The sequence below is a fragment of the Bombyx mori genome, chromosome 19 (assembly GCF_030269925.1).
Source record: "Bombyx mori chromosome 19, ASM3026992v2".
NCBI lineage: Eukaryota > Metazoa > Arthropoda > Insecta > Lepidoptera > Bombycidae > Bombyx > Bombyx mori.
In genome coordinates, this window is record NC_085125.1 from 7,314,685 (window position 1) to 7,336,220 (window position 21,536).

General features: G+C 35.4%; 1 protein-coding gene across 2 annotated transcripts in view; it reads right to left on the reverse strand.

Moving 5' to 3' along the window:
* Positions 1–4,980: 4,980 nt before the first annotated feature.
* The window catches only part of LOC101741991 (proton-coupled folate transporter), a 32,896-nt gene continuing 16,340 nt past the window's right edge, over positions 4,981–21,536 (reverse strand). The window contains exons 2-5 of one of the 2 annotated variants that reach the window (XM_004933328.5): positions 19,358–19,459; positions 16,694–16,915; positions 8,505–8,661; positions 4,981–5,155 (exon numbers count right to left, since the gene is read on the reverse strand). In XM_004933328.5, coding sequence (XP_004933385.1) covers positions 5,068–5,155; positions 8,505–8,661; positions 16,694–16,915; positions 19,358–19,459 — 569 coding nt within the window. In that variant the 3' untranslated portion in view covers positions 4,981–5,067. Of the gene's footprint in view, positions 5,156–8,500; positions 8,662–16,693; positions 16,916–19,357; positions 19,460–21,536 lie in introns of those variants that run through there. The other variant, XM_021352771.3, reaches the window with a different exon arrangement.

A 21,536-nucleotide genomic window follows, 5' to 3' on the forward strand; every position in this document is an offset into this window, starting at 1 on the left:
TTCAGAAACCTTCGTTTTTGATAGAGCATTATACTAATTTATATATAAATAAAAATCATACTACTATTCCATCGACAGCTTAATGTTGTTTCTGCCTAATAAAGGATTCACTCATCCCTTATAACATTTTACGCTACTCTTCGCAGTTATACATTTGTCTCTGAAAGCCCATTTGGAATATTAATAACTGAACTGAACTCTAGCCCATTCTCCTCGCAAATCTTCGATTTGCTTTCATCCGTTCGCTACCAAACTTCACAGGATCACACGTTACGCCAATCTAAAGATTTCCTGGAAAGTTCATCAAAATTGTTTCAGCCGTTTCGGAGTCTATAGGGAACATAGACATATCGACATATATAATATACATATATAAATATAATTCTTGTCATAAGAATCAATTCAATTCCATAAAATTGTCGTTAATGTTAAGAAATTAATAGCTTCAAACGAACAACCTTTGATCACTGAACGAGAAACTATCCTACCAAAAAATGCATTCCTAAAAATTAATTTATAATTTTACAAAACTAAACTCGCGTTATCTTATTATTGGAAAAGTATCCTTGATGGGGCGACATACGCGTGGTGTATCATGAAAATAGCGTTGACCGCTTGTATTCTTTTTCATTTCACCTATTCCAATAAAGCTAGGTATAAATGGATAGTTAATACCTTCAATTTCTTCTTGCGGAATAAAAAATCGTCTTGTATGCGGGTACTTTGATATGTGCGCTCGTACCGAGGCCGACCGGACGGATTGAAGAGATTCAATTAGATTGGCTTGGGCGTATAGTCCGACTGGAGCGTATCTTCTGAACAGGTAATCAAGTTACTGAACTCGATGTCAGATATCCTATAATATACCATCGTCTGTAGATATATAACTTATGACTAACTAACTGGGCCAGGCCCAGCCAGAGAGATCACAAAGTGACCGCCGCCTACATCGTAATATTAGATTATAATCTCACATTGAAACAACGCCCATTCAGGTCTCCAAAGCGCAACAAATAATTTCTTCGTAGCAGAAAGACCGAAGTTGTCGTGGCCTAAAGAATAAGACGTCCGGTGCATTCGTATCTAGCGATGCATCTATGTTCGAATCCCGCCGGTGGGTACCAATTTTTCTAATGAAATACGTACTCAACAAATGTTCACGATTGACTTCCATGGTGAAGGAATAACATCGTGTAATAAAAACCAAACCCGCAAAATTATAATTTGCGTTATTACTGGTGGTAGGACCTCTTGTGAGTCCGCACGGGTAGGTACCAACACTGCCTATTTCTGCCGTGAAGCAGTAATGTGTTTCGGTTTGAAGGGTGGGGCAGCCGTTGTAACTACTAAGACCTTAGAACACATATATTAAGGTGGGTGGCGGCATTTACGTTGTAGATGTCTATGGGCTCCAGTAACCACTTAACACCAAGTGGGCTGTGAGCTCTTCCACTCATATAAGCAATAAAAAATATATAGAACAAATCACTTAATTAACAAACAAAAAAAATGTCACATCGATTGCTCACTAAATCATTACAGATTATTTCGTCAATCCAGTCAAACTCAGCATCTACACGTATATAATTTAAATGTCGGAGTTTCTAGCTGTGAAAAATTTAAATTCTTTTGTGACGTGGTTGTCAAATATTTATAGGAAATACGTTCAGATTTGTTTTTTTCATATTTTATTTATTTATTTATGTCCACACAAAAAAGAAAACATAGTACAGAGTAATAGGAAAACTATGTACAAAGGTACTGCTTATTTCTGTAAGAAATCTCTTCCAGCAGACCTGCGAGAGGATTATGAGAATAATAATTAAAAGCGATCAGTGTGTGTAGAAGCTGTAGTATGAGTTCGGATAGCTTTGGAAGGTTTTGAAAACACTTTTTTACAGGTACAATAGTAGGTGCTTTTTCAGAAGTATAAAACTAGAAGAAGAATAAAGTGTAAAAGTATCAGTTGGTTGTCGAAAAAAGAAAATAAACATAATAAATTTCTAAATAAAGATTTAAAAAAAAACCTCAATAATTTGTCAATATCTATTATGAATTTACTTCCTCGATGCTCCCGGGGGGCACGGAAAAACGTTTCTAATTTAGTTACTGTTGACCACATTTTATACTAAATATTTGTAAGTAACACGAAGTTCATCGGGTCATCTAGTACCTACTTATCATATAGGCGACCTCTACATCTGTTTTGACAGCAGTCACGGAAATCACGTCATCTTCACGATGTCAATGTCGTCAAACCTAATTTAAAACATTAATGCCGGATGACTTCCGCCTTTTAAACAATAAGGATTCTACTAATAATAACTGGTTTTGTAATATCGTCAAAAATTGTCGGCTAATGTAATAAATCTTGTATAGGAAGAGGATTCAGGATTGAATCTTTAACGGGCTCATTATGTGTCTAAACTTAGTGTAATTTCGATAACAGTTTTGTTTAGACATGATTAGCCATTTAAATTTGCCCCACTTATGTCCAGCTTGATGTCAATAATGTTATTGTAATGTTCAAGTGAATATTTAAATGATGGGCCGTTTTTAATGCACGTATGAATGTGTTCATGGCCCAACTGATGTTAAGCAATTAACCGAACTACGTTGTGCCACCATATTTAAGTCTCAATTGTATTTTATACGCGACTGCTTCGCGATAGAAATAGGCAGTGGGTAAAACAAATACAATAATAGCCCCCTGTAATTATAGGGCGTAAATGAATACCAAGGGAAGCCTCTGAAATGTTACCGAAAGACAGTTTCGTGAAATATGAACAAGTCGTTCTTCAAAGGTGGTTTGCGGAGAGTACTTACTCAGCGATATGTAGCTACTTGGCTGTATTATTCGCATTGCTGACGATGATTATTTTCTTACCCACTACTAGTAATGTCGAAGGGCTAAACTAGCTTTACCGAACTTGTAGGTGAGTTCACGGGGCTCAGTCTGGAGACTGCTAATACTAGCCCTATAAAGAGCACTGCTTCGCTGAATTTACCACCGGACCGAAATCACGACCCACTTAGTAGATTCGGCGAGAGACTCAGTGGGCATTGATGTCCATGAGCAACACTAACATCTCAGTACTAGGTAGCCTGGCCTATATGATCACTTGTCTACAAAACCAATAAAAAACCTCCCGAATAACAATATTCGGAATGATGAAACTAGGTATAAACAAATGCTCTTTGAAAAATCTTCCATTTGCGTAACTAAGCGATGATAACTATGTTACTTAAAAATGTGTTCTCCATAAACATGATTTTATCAGTTACTTATTCAATTTAAAATTATAACTGTGGTAATACTTGCGTATTACTACTGATAATTCCAATTAATGGAAAAACTAACATCTTTATAGATTTGTTAGATAAACGCGTTCTTTACTCGGTAATTAAAATGGAGAAAAAAAATATATTAATTTCCGGTAGTGACAAATATTTGACTCGTCACTGATTATGGAATCAAATATTTGAGTTAAATTCTAATAATAATACGTTAGGTTGAATGAGTTATGAACCATGCATTATTGCATCCATGCGTCATATTTAAAATCCTGAATATTTGTTAAATTATATACGTTTTTTATTATTGAAACATTGACTTCGTCGTGATCTAGATTTGCCAGTAAGGTCAATGAACTAGCAAACTTCGGGTTATCTCCAACACAACAGTAATTACTATTTATTAGAATAAATCATTGCTTAATTTTACTTTTTTCAAATCCACTGTTGCTAGTTTTTCAAGCGTTGATAGTTAGACATAATTTCCAAAAAGAAACTTTATTAATTTTCCACTACTTAGTATCGATGCTACCGGAACGTTATTATTATTATTAATTTATTTATTAATATTATAAAGAGGAAAGATTTGTTTGTTTGTTTGTATTGAATAGGCTCCAAAACTACTGAACCGATTTGAAAAATTCTTTGACTGTTTGGAAGCTACACTATCCCCGAGTGACATAGGCTAGATTCTTTTTTTTTTAATTAGGGATGCTTACTAAAACTCCAATAATGTAACCAAAGGTGTAAAAAAGTTACCTAAAATATTCTTTACATCGCGTGCGCTGCGAAAACTATTGATGATAGAATAAAATAATGTACTATGGCTTTGTAGAACACATTATTATTTACAAAAAGCCGGAGCGGGCCGCTAGTGATGAAGGTTGTCATCAAATGATAATGTTTTATTTATGAATTATTTCATTAACATTTCCGTAGACTGTTTCGTGCTTGTTGCGTAATTTATTTTATTTTTATTTATATTTGATTGCGTAGTAACATTATTAGTGCGTTGACTTATCGTACCGAAACCATTAAATATGGTATTTATTGGGTCTAAGAGAATGAATAATGAATTAAATGAATTATTTAAAAATGACTAGTAGGTATTCGTCGAATGATCGAAATTCGAACATTACTTACTGATAACTCAATGTTTAGATTTGGTTTTTATTGTTTCGTTTAATAAAATAAAATTATATTTTTTGATAACACGAAACTATTTTAAACAAATAAATTTGAACACAAACATCAGAAAAAATGTTACTTAGCTTTTATTTGCTGATGCTTATGTATGAAAATTGGTTCTAACGTGTTCTAAAATCGGATATGGTATACGTATGATCTAAAATAAACATTAGAACAAATTTAAAGTGATATTCGCTAAATATTCATCGGAAATTATGATTATTAAGACATTTTTATATACAATTAATACTTTGTGTGCGATGTAAGAGACTGAGGTCTCTTATCAGAAGTCATAAACTCAATTTTATAAACATTTATGTACCTACATTGTACGTAGCATAGAAAAATTTGGATATTACTGTATCCTCTCAGCGGCGTGTAGCTGTAACTGCTATTCTTAACGAACCAAAGTAGCCGAAATGGAAACTATGTCTCAAATAAATATATTTCACTACATTAAAGGTCAAGGAAATTGATCGATAATTAAAAAGCACGATATCAATACAAATCTTAATTTTATTGAGATTTTCTAATATTACAGATAGTTTTTTTAATCTTAAACATAATAAATATATTAAACGATATTCAAAAACGGGTAATCTCACTTTCTTTCTTCGTTTCCTGTTTTCTTTTGGCCTCTCTCGCTTCCTTCGAGCGCAAGACGTACAGAATTCTGTAAATAAACAATAATAAATGATTGAACAAAAACGATTAAATTTCAACTGAAATTTCGACAATGACCTTGTTTCGGACGCTAAGCAAAATTTCCTTTAAAAGTATTACAGATACTGACGATATTCTTTGTCATCATACTACGTATTATGTAGTGCTGTTTTGAATATCAGGTTTTCTTGAGTTATTTACGAAACTAAACCATTTTTACGGCTCTGTCTTATGTCTATTGCAGTGATTTTTCAACCTTTTTTTTGTTGCGGCACATATTTAACGATTTCAAAATTTGGCGGCACACAAAAAAAAAGAAAAATTATTTACTAATTACAACACACTGCATAAATAGTTCATCAAAAAATTTTAATATACGAAATAAACTAAAATATACTATAAATTTTTTTTTGTGGATTTCAATATATATTCATGTTTAAAATATTTTTCTTTTCAAATGATATAATTTAATAATATTAACATTATTATATATTCGCTAGATTTGGCAGCACACTTTTGAAATTTGGCGGCACACAAAAGTGCCGCGGAACAGTGGTTGAGAATCACTGGTCTATTGTTTTCATAGTACTATCCCTTCAATATCCGACGGCAACACGTCTCATATACTTTACGGTTACTGTAATCATGTAGTTAAAGGTCGAACCGTTGTTATATAAATCATGACTTGTTTTCATCTACGTTGCTGTACGTATCTATGTTCAAAAAACGATGTGTAAAAAAAAACAAAGGGAACGCTATTTCATCTTCTTTTTTGATTCGATACACATTAAATAGACATAAAGCCGCGGCTGTGAATCTCACGTCGTGTTTGAAATGTTAACTGAATATATTATGAAATCTAAATAATAGATATAAATTTTATATATAAACGATATCTCCGCATGGTACCATCCAGTCCGGTTTGAGCCCCGCGAGCTCATCTACACATCAAGGCGAAGCTGAAATAGCCTCTCAAGACTATCAGTATAGGTAAAATAAAAAAGTACCATCCAAACATGGTTGGAGGCAAATGAGCTTACGGCCAACATCTTGGTGATGGCTATCGCTCATGGATATTAGTAATGTTACAGGCACAGCCAAGTCGCTGCCTACCATTCATTGAAACTACATGCAAGGGATCTTTCGTACATATGTATGTAGACGATACTATGACGTGAACTTTTCCTGATTCTTCAACAACAATGTGTTGTAAAAATCGCATAAATGGTACAGAACAACATGGAGGACAAAAATACAATGAAACATTCGTTTTTGTTTTGGTAGCTACATTAGAATATTTTTCGAATATAAAATAAAAATATTCTAAAATTAATTAATTATTAATTATTTTATTTTAGTAATTTAGCACATTTTTGTCGTTAAGCCTTTTTAATTTATTTTAATGACCCATACACTCATTAATCTAGGCACTAGCAACAAAGCTTATTTAAATATGATGATTCAGTAACCACAATTATAGCTAGCCGTAGCTACATTTTTTTTATTTACGTTAAAAAAAATAATTTGGTTTGATAAAAACATTCCAATCTCCTTTAGTCCCATTAAAGGTTCAAAATTAGACAAACATAAATAGAAAATGGCAGTTCAAGGCTTAGTTTATTAGAAATCGAATGGTTTGTGATGAAAATTCATAGGAAGGGCGAACTCTCACGTCGCACACAAGGTCTCTTTTTGCACAGCTGTCGCAATAATGTTCGACGCTACAATTCATTATTTACGTGAGAGTATGCAATCATTTATTTTGATATAGTACAATTGTAATTTTAACTGCAAGACGTATCACGTCTTATCACGACCTATCACCTCGTCTTTTGCGTTGGTCTCGGGAAAGACCAAAAGAGAATGATTGTATTATATTTTTTTTTTATGATTGAAGAATTACTGGAGGCCCGGAGGCCTTTCCAGTTTCACCAGGACAGGTGGGCGAGCAAAGGCTCAGCCAGGAGGAAGCAGACCTAACAACTCAAAACCAGCTGTTTCGTGAATGAATCTACTACCGGATCGGAATCGCGACCCGCTGAGAAGATCCGGCGAGAAACTCAGCGAGCTGATGCATGGGTTAGGTTGCACGTCGAACTCTTTGCCGAAGGATGAGATAGCCGTGTGTCAATTGTGATTTTAATGTTGAATATCGAGGTAAGCCGCGGTCTTCACTGTGCAATAATTGAATGACGTCAAGTCTAACACCGAGATCTTACACAATTTTTATTTTTAATTAACCAAACGGGAACCCAAGATGGCCGTTATGTCGAATTAATAAAAATTATCTACAGAATTATGGGCATCTTTAAGTTAACATTTTTAAAGGTTTATATTTTGTTCAACAAGTTAACGAAAGCTTGTTGTAAATTCTGTCTCTAACACAAAAATACTTGTCGCAAGATTCAAGATTTGCTATTGAGTTAGCTTCTAAAATGTTTTTTAAATCTGTTCGAATGAAACAACTAGGTATTTTATTGTTACGTCCGTAAACGATATTTTCATTACCTCCCTATCGAAGAATATAGGTCATTGACTCATGTATTGCTAAATTCTCAGAGTGTTCTTTTAAACTCTTCGAGTAAAAAATCTGATGCGATTTTGTATTGAGAGCGCAAATAAAAACAGTTTGATTTACTTGGTGTAAATTTTTCTGCAATGTAATATATTATCTATTTAAGGTAATTTTACACTTTAATTGGTAGTATGTGACTGCGTTGCGATTTGACCAAAAATGATATTCATTTTTCTAATGAAATACGTACTTAAAAAATGTTCACGATTGACTTCATCGGATAACATCGTGTAATAAAAATCAAACCCGCGTAATTAGTGGTGGTAAGACCTCTTATGAGTCCGCACGGGTAGGTACCACCACTCTGCCTATTTCTGCCGTAAAGCAGTAATGCGTTTCGGTTTGAAGGGTGGGGTAACGGTTGAACTGTACTGAGACCTTAGAACTTATATCTCAAGGTGAGTGGCGCATTCACGTTGTAGATATGGGCTATGGGCTCCAGTAACCGCTTAACACCAGGTGGGCTGTGAGCTCGTCCACACATGTATCCAATAAAAACTATGATGAGCGTTCAATGGTGCATAAGATTAACAAGTCCCCGTCCGCTTCGCTGGGCATTTAAAATTAACATTATTATTTCTCACCCTCACAAAGATTCTCATCATTAACGCCCCCACAACTGGTGCAGGGAGTCCAACACTCATATAAATATTAGTCTATCCATTAAGTACATGCATTTTCTGCATGAATACCAAGTTTCAAGTCAATCGGATCCATGGTTCAGTAGTTATAACGGAACATCCGTAAAAACCACTGTAGATTTGTATTCGAGTTTCTTACTTACATTAGTATCACAGTTGCGGGCAGAGCTAGCGCGGTGCTGATCAGGTAAAAACCACCAGAGTACGTACTCATGGTCTTTTTATACACGTATCCGTACAACGGAGAGTAGATCACAGGAACTAGCGCCTCTGATATGCTGATTAGAGAGCTCGTTTTACCTGTAACAAAAACGAAATGACTCAACCCGCTAGGAAAAAGTCGTCGAGTGCAGTTTGCAGCGTAAAAATTGTACGGAAAATTATTAATGTGCTTATAAAGCAACTGTGTTGGTGACATTACATTACAATGAGCATTGGTGAGCATGCAATAAATTCAAACTTCGTAGCTTAAAAATGAAAGATTCTAGAAAGAACTGAATTTATCTACTGGTGGTAGGACCTCTTGTGAGTCCGCACGGGTAGGTACCACCACCCCGCCTATTTCTGCCGTGAACCAGTAATGCGTTTCGGTTTGAAGGGTGGGGTAGCCGTTGTAACTATACTGAGACCTTAGAACTTATATCTCAAGGTGGGTGGCGCATTTACATTGTAGATGTCTATGGGCTCCAGTAACCACTTAACACCAGGTGGGCTGTGAGCTCGTCCACCCATCTAAGCAGTAAAAAAGAAATATTATCAGCATTCACGTTGATGATAAACTTTTCAAAATGAAATTTGGCTAAGTTCATTAATTGTTTTGTTATTGATAGTACCGTCATCGCCCACAAACTTGTAGTAGATAATTCAATTACATATACATTAGAAAAACATTTCGGTCTCGTTCGATGCTTTTTTAAATGATTGAACTGTAACCAGACGGTAATTCCATCGATACATGTTATGAAATTAAAATTAATATTGTAATACTAGCTGACCCGGCAGACTTCGTAGTGCCTCAATCGATAAATAAAAGACCTAAACTTTTGTATAAAATAAACTTAAAATAAACAAAAGACACATCAAAGGAAAAACAAAATTGTTATTTTTATATAATTTCGAGCATTTTCATATTTATCTACCTTTTAAACCTTCTCTGGACTTCCACAAATAATTCAAGATCAAAATTAGCCAAATCGGTCCAGCCGTTCTCGAGTTTTAGCGAGACTAACGAACAGCAATTCATTTATATATTAATTAATTAATATTGTACATAGTTTTACCTTCTATGTAATAAATTAAACTAATACGTTAAGCATGTTTTTTAACAAATAACGGCTAACACGGTCACGGCTTAAATAAAATAGTATTTAACTAAATCTAAATGAATATGTTATTTCCTCATTTGAACACAATAAGTATAATATGCGCAGTTTGGAATACGCTCACAGCAACTAGTGTACTATTAAATGCTTATTGTGAATATAAATCAAGTTTTATCTAAAGCTTTTAGCGAGTGCGAGTAATGTCTACAATTTGGCGAGACAGAAGCCCGAGACACAACATACACTGGAGTAGGGGTGATTTCAATAATTCAATTGAAATGTACATCATAAAACAAATGGATAGAATACGGAATGAATATGTTAGAGGAAGTCTGAAAGTGGCACCTGTGACAGAGAAGCTGAGAAGTGCGCGTTTGGGATGGTATGGACATGTGATGAGACGAAATGAAAATGAGGTTAGTAAGAGAGTGTTAACTATGAATGTGGAAGGATATAGAGGAAGAGGTAGACCTAAGAAGAAATGGATGGATTGCGTGAAAGACGATATGGGTAAGCGGGGAGTGAGTGAAGAAATAGTATATTATAGAAGAGTATGGGAGGAGAAAACATGTTGTACCGACCCCAGGTGACTGGGAGAAGGGCTGGATAATGATGATGATGATGAAAACAATAAGAACAAACAAGAACTATCTTCACAAACCACTCGCTCACAGCGGCACAATGTGATACATAAGCAATTTGTATATTAAAATTGTTAAGATGCTCAGTCAATTCAGCACTGTTCCTAGTCGAAACCGTCGCTTGCGACGAAGGGCTTGACGAGCGAATTAACTCATAGACACAGCCCACTGAGTTTCTCGCCGGATCTTCTCAGTGGCTCGCGTTTCGATCCGGTGGTAGATTCTGCGAAGCACTGCTCTCGGTAGGGCCAGTGTTAGCAACACTCCGGCTTGAGCCCCGTGAGCTCATCTACACGTCAAGGAGAAGCTGAAATAGCCTCTCAAGGCTATCAGCAAAAGTAGGGGAAAAAAGAATAGAAGACATACAACATACAATACATTTCTGCCATATACCTCAATATGGTTGACCGCATTCACAGTTTGATGCCTATGAGCACCGGTTACAACAATATCACGCTCTTAACAATACGTATTAGGAGGTACTACATTAGAAATCTTACTTGCAACGGTCCATTAATTCATTCCATATACCTATAGTATAATGTGTGAATTAATATATTTATGTGACGTGACTATGCCGCTGTTTAAATACTGTAGGTAGGTATCAATTTTGATGAGGATGTGCTCCCGAATGACTCCGATGACGAAAGAATAACATCTATACATATAAATAAAATTGGAGTATCAGTTTGTAATATTGAAATAACCGCTTTTTACTACATGCTTATGACTAATATATACACCAAAATAACATTTTTTACAATTTTTGTCTATCTCTCTGTCTCTCTGTTTGTTCCGGTTAATTTCTGGAACGGCTAGACCGATTTTGACGAGACTTTCACTGATAGGTAGCTAATGATAAAAGTAGTAACGTAGGCTACATTTTTTAGACTAGCTTCGTCCCGCGGCGTCACGCGGTACAACAATAACCGCGGTTAACATCGCGGGACTCGGCTATCAATAATAACATTTAATGTTTCCGAAGCAAAGCGAGAGCGGGTCGCTAGTCGTGTCGTAATAAAAAAACGCACTCGCACTTTTATTTTATATTCGTAAATACTGGTGGTAGGGCGTATTGTAGACACACACGGGTACGACCATCTTGTCTATTTCTGCTAAGAAGCAGTCACCCATTTCACTGTTTCACTCTGTAAGTAAGAGCGCATATTATTACTACTTTATTACTGGCGGTAGGACCTCTTGTGAGTCCGCACGGGTAGGTACAACCACCCTGCCTGTTTCTGCCGTAAAAGCAGTAATGCGTTTCGGTTTGAAGGGTGGGGGAGCCGTTGTAACTATACATGAACTTAGAACTTATATCTCGAGGTGGGTGGCGCATTTACGTTATAGATGTCTATGAGCTCCAGTAACCACATAACTGGGCTGGGATCTCGTCCACCCATCTAAGCAACAAATAAAAAAAAATGATAGTTCACGATTGTTTCACATCAGAAATAGTCAAGATGGCGGAGCATTTTTTTATTTTTTTATTGCTTAAATGTGTGGACGAGCTCACACCCCACCTGGTGTTAAGTGGTTACTGGAGCCCATAGACATCTACAACGTAAATGCACCGCCCACCTTGAGATATAAGTTCTAAGATCTCAGTATGTTTACAACGTCTGCCCCACCCTTCAAACCGAAACGCATTACTGCTTCTAACGTCTAAAGTATAGTTACAACGGTTACCTATGCATACGAAAAAACTCTTCTTCCTTACCTAATCATTGGTAGCCTAAGGAGCTATTCTATGTTCTCGCGGATAGGTAGGTGAGCTCACGGGCTCAACCTGAGAGAATTTCTAACAGTGGCCCTCGCAAAAGCAGTGCTTTCGTGAATCTACTACTGGATTAGAATCGCGACTCACAAAAAAAGATCCGGCGAGACCCTCACTGGACGGTTTTCATCATTATCACGCGTATGTATACAATAGATGAATAAATAAATTAAAATTTTATGGAAAAATACTGTTAATAAAAAAAATCAATTAGATTTTAACCTATTATAAATGTAAAATCACATTTGTTATAGCGTATTTCTACTCTTGTGCTTAAAGAGCTATTAGTGACTACTATCTGTGATGAAAAAACACGTCATGACTCATGCTAACACGTAAATTTAGTTAATTAAATCACAATGTATATCAATTTCGATACAGGTTTGAATTCAATTGCAATCTTCGTAATGTGATAATGTAAATTACAAAATGAATAGTGATTTTCCATAAAGATGTTTGTCTTCATTTATGTGCGTGATTCTCATCTCAGCACAAAGATGATATAAATATAGGTCGAAATGTGTGTCGGCGCCTTGTGTTTGAAGGAAGCAATGCGGTTAGAAATTATATTTATTTCAAGGGCTAAAAATATTTATAAGTCGTAATTAACATTTTATTTGTCTGTAAACAAGTTAATGATGTGACTTCATTATAATTTTTCCATAAAACAAGCGACCCGATTCTTATTAATCAAAATAGATACATAATCACTTATATGATTTACGGCAGTGACTTATGAATCTCTTTTTGGTATGTTTACTGAAACTATTTTTTAGGCAAATAAGCCAGATTCGATTTCGATTCTCAATCGTTTCCTTATTTTTCAGGATCGTGACTCTTCTCTACTCTTCTCACTATTTCTCCATTTTCCTAAACTACCCATATATTTTTTTATATTTTGGCCCCGTGGTGTTAAGCGGTTATCGGAGCCCATAGACATCCACAACGTAAATTCCGCCACCCACCTTTAGTTATACGTTCTAAGGTCTCAGTATAGGTACAACGGCTGCCCCACTCTTCAAACCGAAACGCATTACTGCTTCACGGCAGAAATAGGCAGGGTGGTGGTTGGTACCAAGCCGTGTGGACTCACAAGAGGTCCTACCACCAGTAATTACGCAAATTATAATTTTGCGGGTTTGATTTTTACTACACGATGTTATTCCTTCACCGTAGAAGTCAATCGTGAACATTTGTTAAGTACGTATTTCATTAGAAAAATCGGTACTTGCCTGCGGGATTCGAACACCGGTGCATCGCTAGATACGAATGCACCGGACGTCTTATCCTTTAGGCCACGACGACTTAAAATCTCTATCTTCATATCTCTTGCCTCGTGGAGAAATTCGTTGACCAGCGTTTCTAGCTCCAAGTCATCTGTTCAGACCACTGGTTTGGGCTTAACTGTCTATCTAGGCCTTTCACTGCTCTTAATTTGCAAATTTAAATTTAATACAATCAATTAAATTGAAAACAATTAAAAATACAAAACTATAAAAAAAATATGCACCTCACAATAGACTTCGATGAAATTCATAAAAAAAAAAAATTCCAGGTTTCGCTGTCGGCACTCTGTCGAGTGTGACGATGACTTCAAGATGGATCATGATTAGACAGATATGTTGCAACGTCGGTCATCGAGGTATTTCCCAAACCGATTTCAATACGAAAACGTAACCGCTTCCATAAATAGTTTCCAGTGCCTGTCCAACCGTAACGAGCCGTCTGAACGAAAATCGTATTGAGTATTTTGAGTCGAATTGTTTGTGGTGCCGATAAGAGTGTCGTGATATTTCAACTAGGTCATGAGTTTATTTAGATTCGTATTGTTATTTTTATATCAAGGAATAATCCGTCCATTATTTCGATTCGTTATTTAATAATGTTTAATGAGTATAGGAATTCAAAGCTCTGCTGGTTTAGTTTTTATCGGAGTTCACAGCGTGAATACTGCCATTCCTCTTGGAACGATTGAGTTCAAATTCTAATAGAGGATCGAAATGAGTTGAACTTTAGTACCGGAGTAGAGTTCATCCATACTACCTGGAGCCACTGCGATCATCCAGAGGTCTTTTTTGCCACGTACCATCCGGCTATGGAATGAGCTCCCCTCCACGGTGTTTCCCGAGCGCTATGACATGTCCTTCTTCAAACGAGGCTTGTGGAGAGTATTAAGCGGTAGGCAGCGGCGTGGCTCTGCCCCTAGCATTGCTAAAGTCCATGGGCGACGATAACCGCTCACCATCAGGTGGGCCGTATGCTCGTTTGCCTACAAGGGTAATAAAAAAAAAAAACTTCCCTCATATTGGGACTGTCAATTGCTTTATAGCACAAACAAGGTATACAATACATACGTAATTATCCTTTTGTGTTTTAATGAGAACCTCACAGTATATGACGGGGTAAGACGTGCAAAAACGTCGCCTGTTTCTTTTACGGATTATACAATTCCTATGTTTGCGGTTCCTTAACTAGAGCGAACTGATTTATGGTTCATAGATAAAGTCGCGTCATTGTAAATCGGTTAACACAAAATAAAAACGTGCAACAGATTGAAGCAGATCACTATGTTAATCCTAGATAAATTCAATTCAATATATAAATAACTACTTATAAAAAAAATGTTTCAAACTAGATTTAGAAAATTAAAAACCAATTGCACGCGCTTTGTAGATTGCTTTATTGGAAAATTGAAGAAAGAAATCGAAAACGAATTTGTTGAATTAAATAAAAATTTAATCGATTTTCCGCAACCGAAGAAATGCTTCAAATTTCAAATGCTTTTTATTTGTAGCGAAGGTCAAATAACAATTATATTTGCTCCTGTGTGAATTGTGAGATTTTTATAAAAATAATCATCTAATCCAATTTTTTTTTTAAGTAATAATTGACTTCCTAATTTGACCTCTTTAGGACAATAAGTTAAGTTATTATTCAATCAAAACAAACACACCTGTTATCATTAGAACAATAGGATATAGTTTTCCATAGCGGCATTTTCCTTTGCAATGGAAACTATTTGTAAACTAAAGTGAGCAATAAATTTGAATTTACTTTAGAATTATTTAGGGATACATAATAACAACATGTTTATATTTTGATTGTGCACCGGTTGCAAGCCTATTGTCAATTTGTAGTGACACATGTAAATATTGGAATCTTTGCTTAGTACTTTTCCAGTATCTAGGCGTATTATGTAACCATGTTGTTGTAAGCTATCATTTAGGCAAACACCATATTTAATCAAAGAAAGTTTTCATAATGTTATGACCTATGGTAATGAACAACAATGACTCTGGTTGTTGAGATATTTCTGTTCTATTTGTTCGCATGTTTCTTATCCGAATACAATGTTTGTTGGTGATTTAGCGAAATTTACGGGCTAGTACCATAAACATAAAAAAGGTGGCCCAAAAGTAACATAAACTAATTGACGTATTTCACGAAAATTTCAAACTTTGATTTCAAATTTCTCTTCACGACTACAACTTAGGCCGAATTTTTTTTTTTTATTGCTTAGATATGTGTACGAGCTCACAGCCCACCTGGTGTTAAGTGGTTACTGGAGCCCATAGACATCTACAACGTAAATGCGCCACACACCTTGAGATATAGTTCTAAGGTCTCAGTATAGTCACAACGGCTGCCCCACCCTTCAAACCGAAACGGATTACTGCTTCACGGCAGAAATATTGTTCTTGAAAGGTTGCTCTTAACAATGTTAATGCTTGGAGCTGATTTTACTATTTAAAATAAACGTGATAACACGAAATCTGAGTACCCACACGCATTCATCTGTTTCGAGTTCAGAGTTTTTTTATTTCATTAACGAAACTATGTACATAGTTCTGGCTAGATCGAACGTAAATTTTGAGAGTCCGTGAACCTAAAATCCTGTAAATGTGATTTTAATTTTGCCCGCCATTTAATATTGCTTTTAAGTAATTTGGCATGGTAAGTGTTTTATATATAGTATTAGACATGGTTTATTGTGGAGACGATTTTGATGTTTTTCGCAAAAAAACACTATTGAAAATTGAAAAAGGCGTTCCACAATGTTACTTGAAGCAATATTTTAAATTCTTTATATGCTTCAAGATGAATTTTTAATGTACAACAAACATGCACTTTGTTAATTTTTTATTGTGGTTTGATCATTGTATTTGTATCATTTGTATCATTGTATTTGTTTGATATTGAAAACAATTCAATAAGTAATAAACAAAATGTCCAGATGTGTGGCCATTTAGCGTAGAGTTCAATATATCAACAACTCGCGACCCGCCCTCGCTTCGCTTCGGAAACTGTAATTTATTATTGATTTTTCCACTATTTAATGGATGTTATTATACATATAAACCTTTCTCTTCAATCACTCTATCTATTAAAAAAAAACGCATCAAAATCCGTTGCGTAGTTTTAAAGATTTAAGCATACATAGGGATATAGGGACGGAGAAAGTGAGTTTGTTTTATACTATGTAGTGATGATAAAAAAAACAAAGCGTACAAATATGTGTCAATGTCTCTGAGGAGGTTATCATGGATATGGATATCTCAATAAAAAAATAATAAAAAAACAGTAAAACTCACCAACTTCATCAGAATCGACTAGCTTAGAAGCGAGCGACCTCAGGGAAGTTGCACCGGCTGAACTGAACATGTCCAGGACCGGTCCAAGGAAGTAAACGGTCCTGTTCGGGGCCACCGCGTAGACAATACTCGCGAGGATTCTGCTGAAGCACGCGATCACTCCAATCATACTGTCCTCGAACTTCCATCTTTTGCTGAACAAGTATATTGTTATGAAGGAACCTGAACAAAAATTTGTAAAGTACAAGGTATTGGCTGCGCATTTAAAATGAACATTATTATTTATTTTCATTATTATTAAGGAGTCCAAAACTCATATAAATATTAGCTTATCCATTAAGTACATGTATTTTCTACATGGATACCAAGTTTCAAGTCAATCGGATGCATGGTTCAGTAGTTATAACGGAACATCCGTAAAAACCACTGTAGATTTATATATTAGCATAGATTGTTACACTGTTCGCTGGTTAGTTTTAAATCTAGCTAACTAACAAGTCCTTTTTGGAGAAATAATTCAGTCTTTTTTGCTGTATTATCAAGGCGGATTTATCGACTTCTAAGCGATTTTCCGTAAACACTTACCATCATCTTATAACATGAGATCGAAGTCAAAAATGTTATTAAATTACAATTTTTTCACTTTTCATACCAGAACTCATAACCGGTAGGAATTAAACGAGGATATTAGAAAATATAGTAGTAGCCTCATATTGCTATAAATACCGTCCGTCAGATATTTACGGGCTCTTTAATGTTATTATCATCGGTCTCAAATAGCAAAAATGTCTAATTGTAATACCAAAATAAGACTGTAAATTATATGAAAACTGCTGACAATGTTTGTCTTTACCATGCTGAATGAAATTCGTACGCACTTGTACATAAATGAATGTTTGCTTACAAACGTTCTACACACAAATGTTTGCGGAGCACACGTTTGAATGTCAAATAAAATTTAGTTAAATAAGAAAAAAGGGGAAAAACGGTCTTGCAATAGTAAATAGGCAAACAAAATTCACGGCTTTTACGAGTATAACATAAACATTCAAAGAATGACATGATCATACAAAAAAACAAAGACAAAATTTAACAAGATTACGAACAAATATTTGCAAATCTGGTTTCCTGAAAATAGGAATCACGGAAAAATACTACGAGTGTCCGACCACTTTGAAGGTTCAGTGAGAAATATCACTGAGAATAATACAAAAGGATACTGGCAAAAGTGTTCAAAGACACTTATTTATTCACGGCGGTATGTTTAGCGATATGTTTACTTTAAATAAAAATTGCGGTGACCGGTCTAAATACTTTTAGTACCTGTGCCACTTATTATAGAAAGGTTGGAAATAAATTTATTGAATACATTTTCACACTGGGCGTTTTTGTTATGTTACGAAACTGAAAACAACTATCGCCTTGGATTACAATGATCATAGCAATTCCGCAGCGTGCTTACGCTGTGTTGTATTTCGGCAAGATAATAAAAAAAAAGCTTCGGCAACCATGAATGTTGCTGGGAAATATGAGGGTGAGGGGTCAAGAGGAATAAGTTTCGTGTAAAGTATCAGAATATCTAGAGATATCTTTAAGCATTGCCTTCATCAAGCCCATAGCAGATCAGCTAAGAGAGACTCAGCAAATTGCACCAAATATATTACGATCCTCAGCAATGAGGGAAAGAATGAGGAGGAGATTAGGCGTTGATAGCAGACAAGAAAAATTAATTTGATTTTGAAAAATCGTCGTAACAAAATACTATGTCGTATAGAAAATTTATTATCAGCTAAGATTAGTGCAATACATACTTTCGTTTAACGTTTATTTTATTCCATTTGCAGTTTTAGACGGCTATATATATTTTGAGCCTCCTTATGTTTTTATATATCGTCTTCTCGCATTAAAGCTGTATAACCTCAAAACTTACTAATTTTACAGGAGAGTGTTTTAAAGACGTAACATGTGATATTTTTAATATTAATCATATTTGCAACATTTATTTTTTACCAGTTACGTTATCTGTCTTTCAAAGTAAGATTAAATTATGTATTAATTTTGTTAATAGTAGTCAAAACATATGAAAAGTAAAAAAAAAAACTAAAACAAAATACGCTCTTTTGACCGTGTTTATGAGAAAAATACTGGCGATACCAAATTTTTACGCATATTAACTCAATTCCGAATATTTTTGGAAATTGTACACTTTTAATGCGAAAAGGCGATTATGTGTCTTAAGAAAACCACCGAAAATACTATTGCCAAACTGGAAAATTTTATTATTTACATACAACTTTTACAATTTGTACTCAACTGAAATTGACTTTTTAATACAAGATATCGCATCTCTTTCATCTCTTATCATCTTACCAGAGGCATATTTTTATCGTAAAAATGAAACCCTAAGTTAAACTTCTGTTTCTATGTGCAAAGAAATTTGATTTTTAATAGGTATGTTTTTTACTCTATTATTCTAGTATTCAGAAGTCGACGAATGTCACCTTAGTCGTCTGTGACCAGCAGATTAACCACCATTGCCAGAAAAACAGTCAGTAACAAAAGAGGAAATGTAATAAATAAAATAATTACTTGTGACGAACACGTACACGACGGACCATTTCGACAAAAGGGTAATTGTCGTTCTAAATTTATAATTAAACTCACCGATAATCCCAACAAAGACGGAGTATGCGAGGAACAAACTGTAGTCGATGTCCGTGAATTTGTGCTTGTATCGAGTGAACAACATTGTCAGCTGCGCTTCACCTTTATCCCAAACGAAACAGGTATTAGTCAATCTGATGCTACCGACCGGCGGCAATCTGCAAAGATTAAGGGTAATAGGCCCCTTTTCTTGTGTATAAGCCTACTACTATGGTGCTGCACCTTTTTTTTCTTTTTTTTTCCACAGGACAAAATCGCCAGATCCCCACCCGCGCGGCGGGTATGTGGGAGTTGAACCTCACTAAAAACTCCTGCCGCTCACAACCGGCGCCTTACCTCGGACCGGGCCGGAGCCCAGTCGGGGCTATTGAGACGGCGGGACAGGGTTGACACAGAGCACATTACATCCATCCCTCCGATGGTGATGCACTTTAGAGCAATTTAAGCAAACTCTTAGATTTTCAAAATTACTTTTACGGCTAAATATCGCGTTTTTACTCTCATTATAATAATATATTATTTTGGACGTTCCGAATACATCACATTTTTCGTGATCACGGACTTATAGAATAGTAATATATACTATATATTTACACGATTTTAATATTTCAATTGCAACATTTTTTTTAAATGTATTGCAAAATTTAAAACTTTTTTTCCTATTTAAAGCTACTTAGTATTTAATAGAAGATTAAAACGTACTTTATGATACTTTCCCTTCATTTTAAGATTTCTAAAACATTACAAATATTTCAAAGCTAATTCATTAAGCATACATACTATATTAAAGTTTAAAGCATGTACACTATATTTTCTTGCTTTTTAAATTCGGTGCGATTTTTTTTCCAAGGAACTACGCACATCGACATATGTATATACATATACTCACAAACGGTAAACCAAAATCTCTATTCTTCCTATCCGGTAGTATGTGTACCACCGTCCTGCCTATTTCAGAGCAGCAGCAGCATTATTAATAAACATTACAATTGAGACTATAATCTCATCTTCAAAACTGATGTTTATGGGTTCTAAGACGCACTTCATGTGGTAGGATTTGAGCTCATTTACCCATCATGGCAAGCCACTACTACTAATAGTGCGTCTTAATCAACTTGTAAACAATCAAATTTAATTACAATTTTACTACGCCTATTCAATTATGCAGAATGCTTGTTGTTTCGTTAAATCGATGTTTTTTTATGAAGGAAAACTGTACCTTTGCATTTTTTATGGACCGCTATTGCGAGAGAATGTTTGATGAAAAATTAGGAAAACATTTTTATCTTCGAGAACGCTATTGATGTACTTGAAACCATAGACTAAATCGAATTTAGAGATAATATTACCAAAAAAAAATGAATGTATTTTGAGCCATTTGAACATTTTGAACAGATAGTATTATTATCCATTGTATTGTCTTGATAATTGTATCACTGTTAATTATACCATAAACCACCTACTGTTAATTCAAGATGGTGTACCTATTGTAAATTACCTAAAATTATGCTTTATATACTATGCTTTAGTTCTATAAATTTGCTATTACAGAACAAATATGTACACACACATTATCGCTACTATTTTTTTTTTTTTTTTTTTTTTTTTTTTTTTTTTTTTTTTTTTTTTTTTTTTTTTTTTTTTTTTTTTTTTATGATTGAAAGTTTACTGGTGGCCCGAAGGCCTTTCCAGTTTCACCAGGACAGGTGGGCGAGCAAAGGCTCAGCCAAGAGGGGTGGGATTTGCTAACAACTGCCCGAGCGCCTCCGAAGGAGACCTAACAACTCAAGAGCAATTGTTTCGCGAATGAATCTACTACCGGATCGGAATCGCGACCCGCTGAGAAGATCCGGCGAGAAACTCAGCGGGCTGATGCATGGGTTAGGTTGCACGTCGACCTCTTTGTCGAGTTCGACGAGTACGGTTACCGGGGTCCCTAAGCCTGCCCCTAGTATTAGAGCTGAAGGCATCTAATGCAAAGGTTATTGGATCTGATGGATCCGTAAGGACGTGTCTAGGGCGTCGACGGTGACTGGCTCCTGCATGATCAGGATTCAGGGAGTAGTCAGCGGCGGCAACGATAAGGCGATTATCATGACGCATAGCCTTATCGAAGTATCGTTCCGACGCTGACTTCATGTATTTCCGAATTGATTCGAGGCCCAGGTCGTCGTGTAGG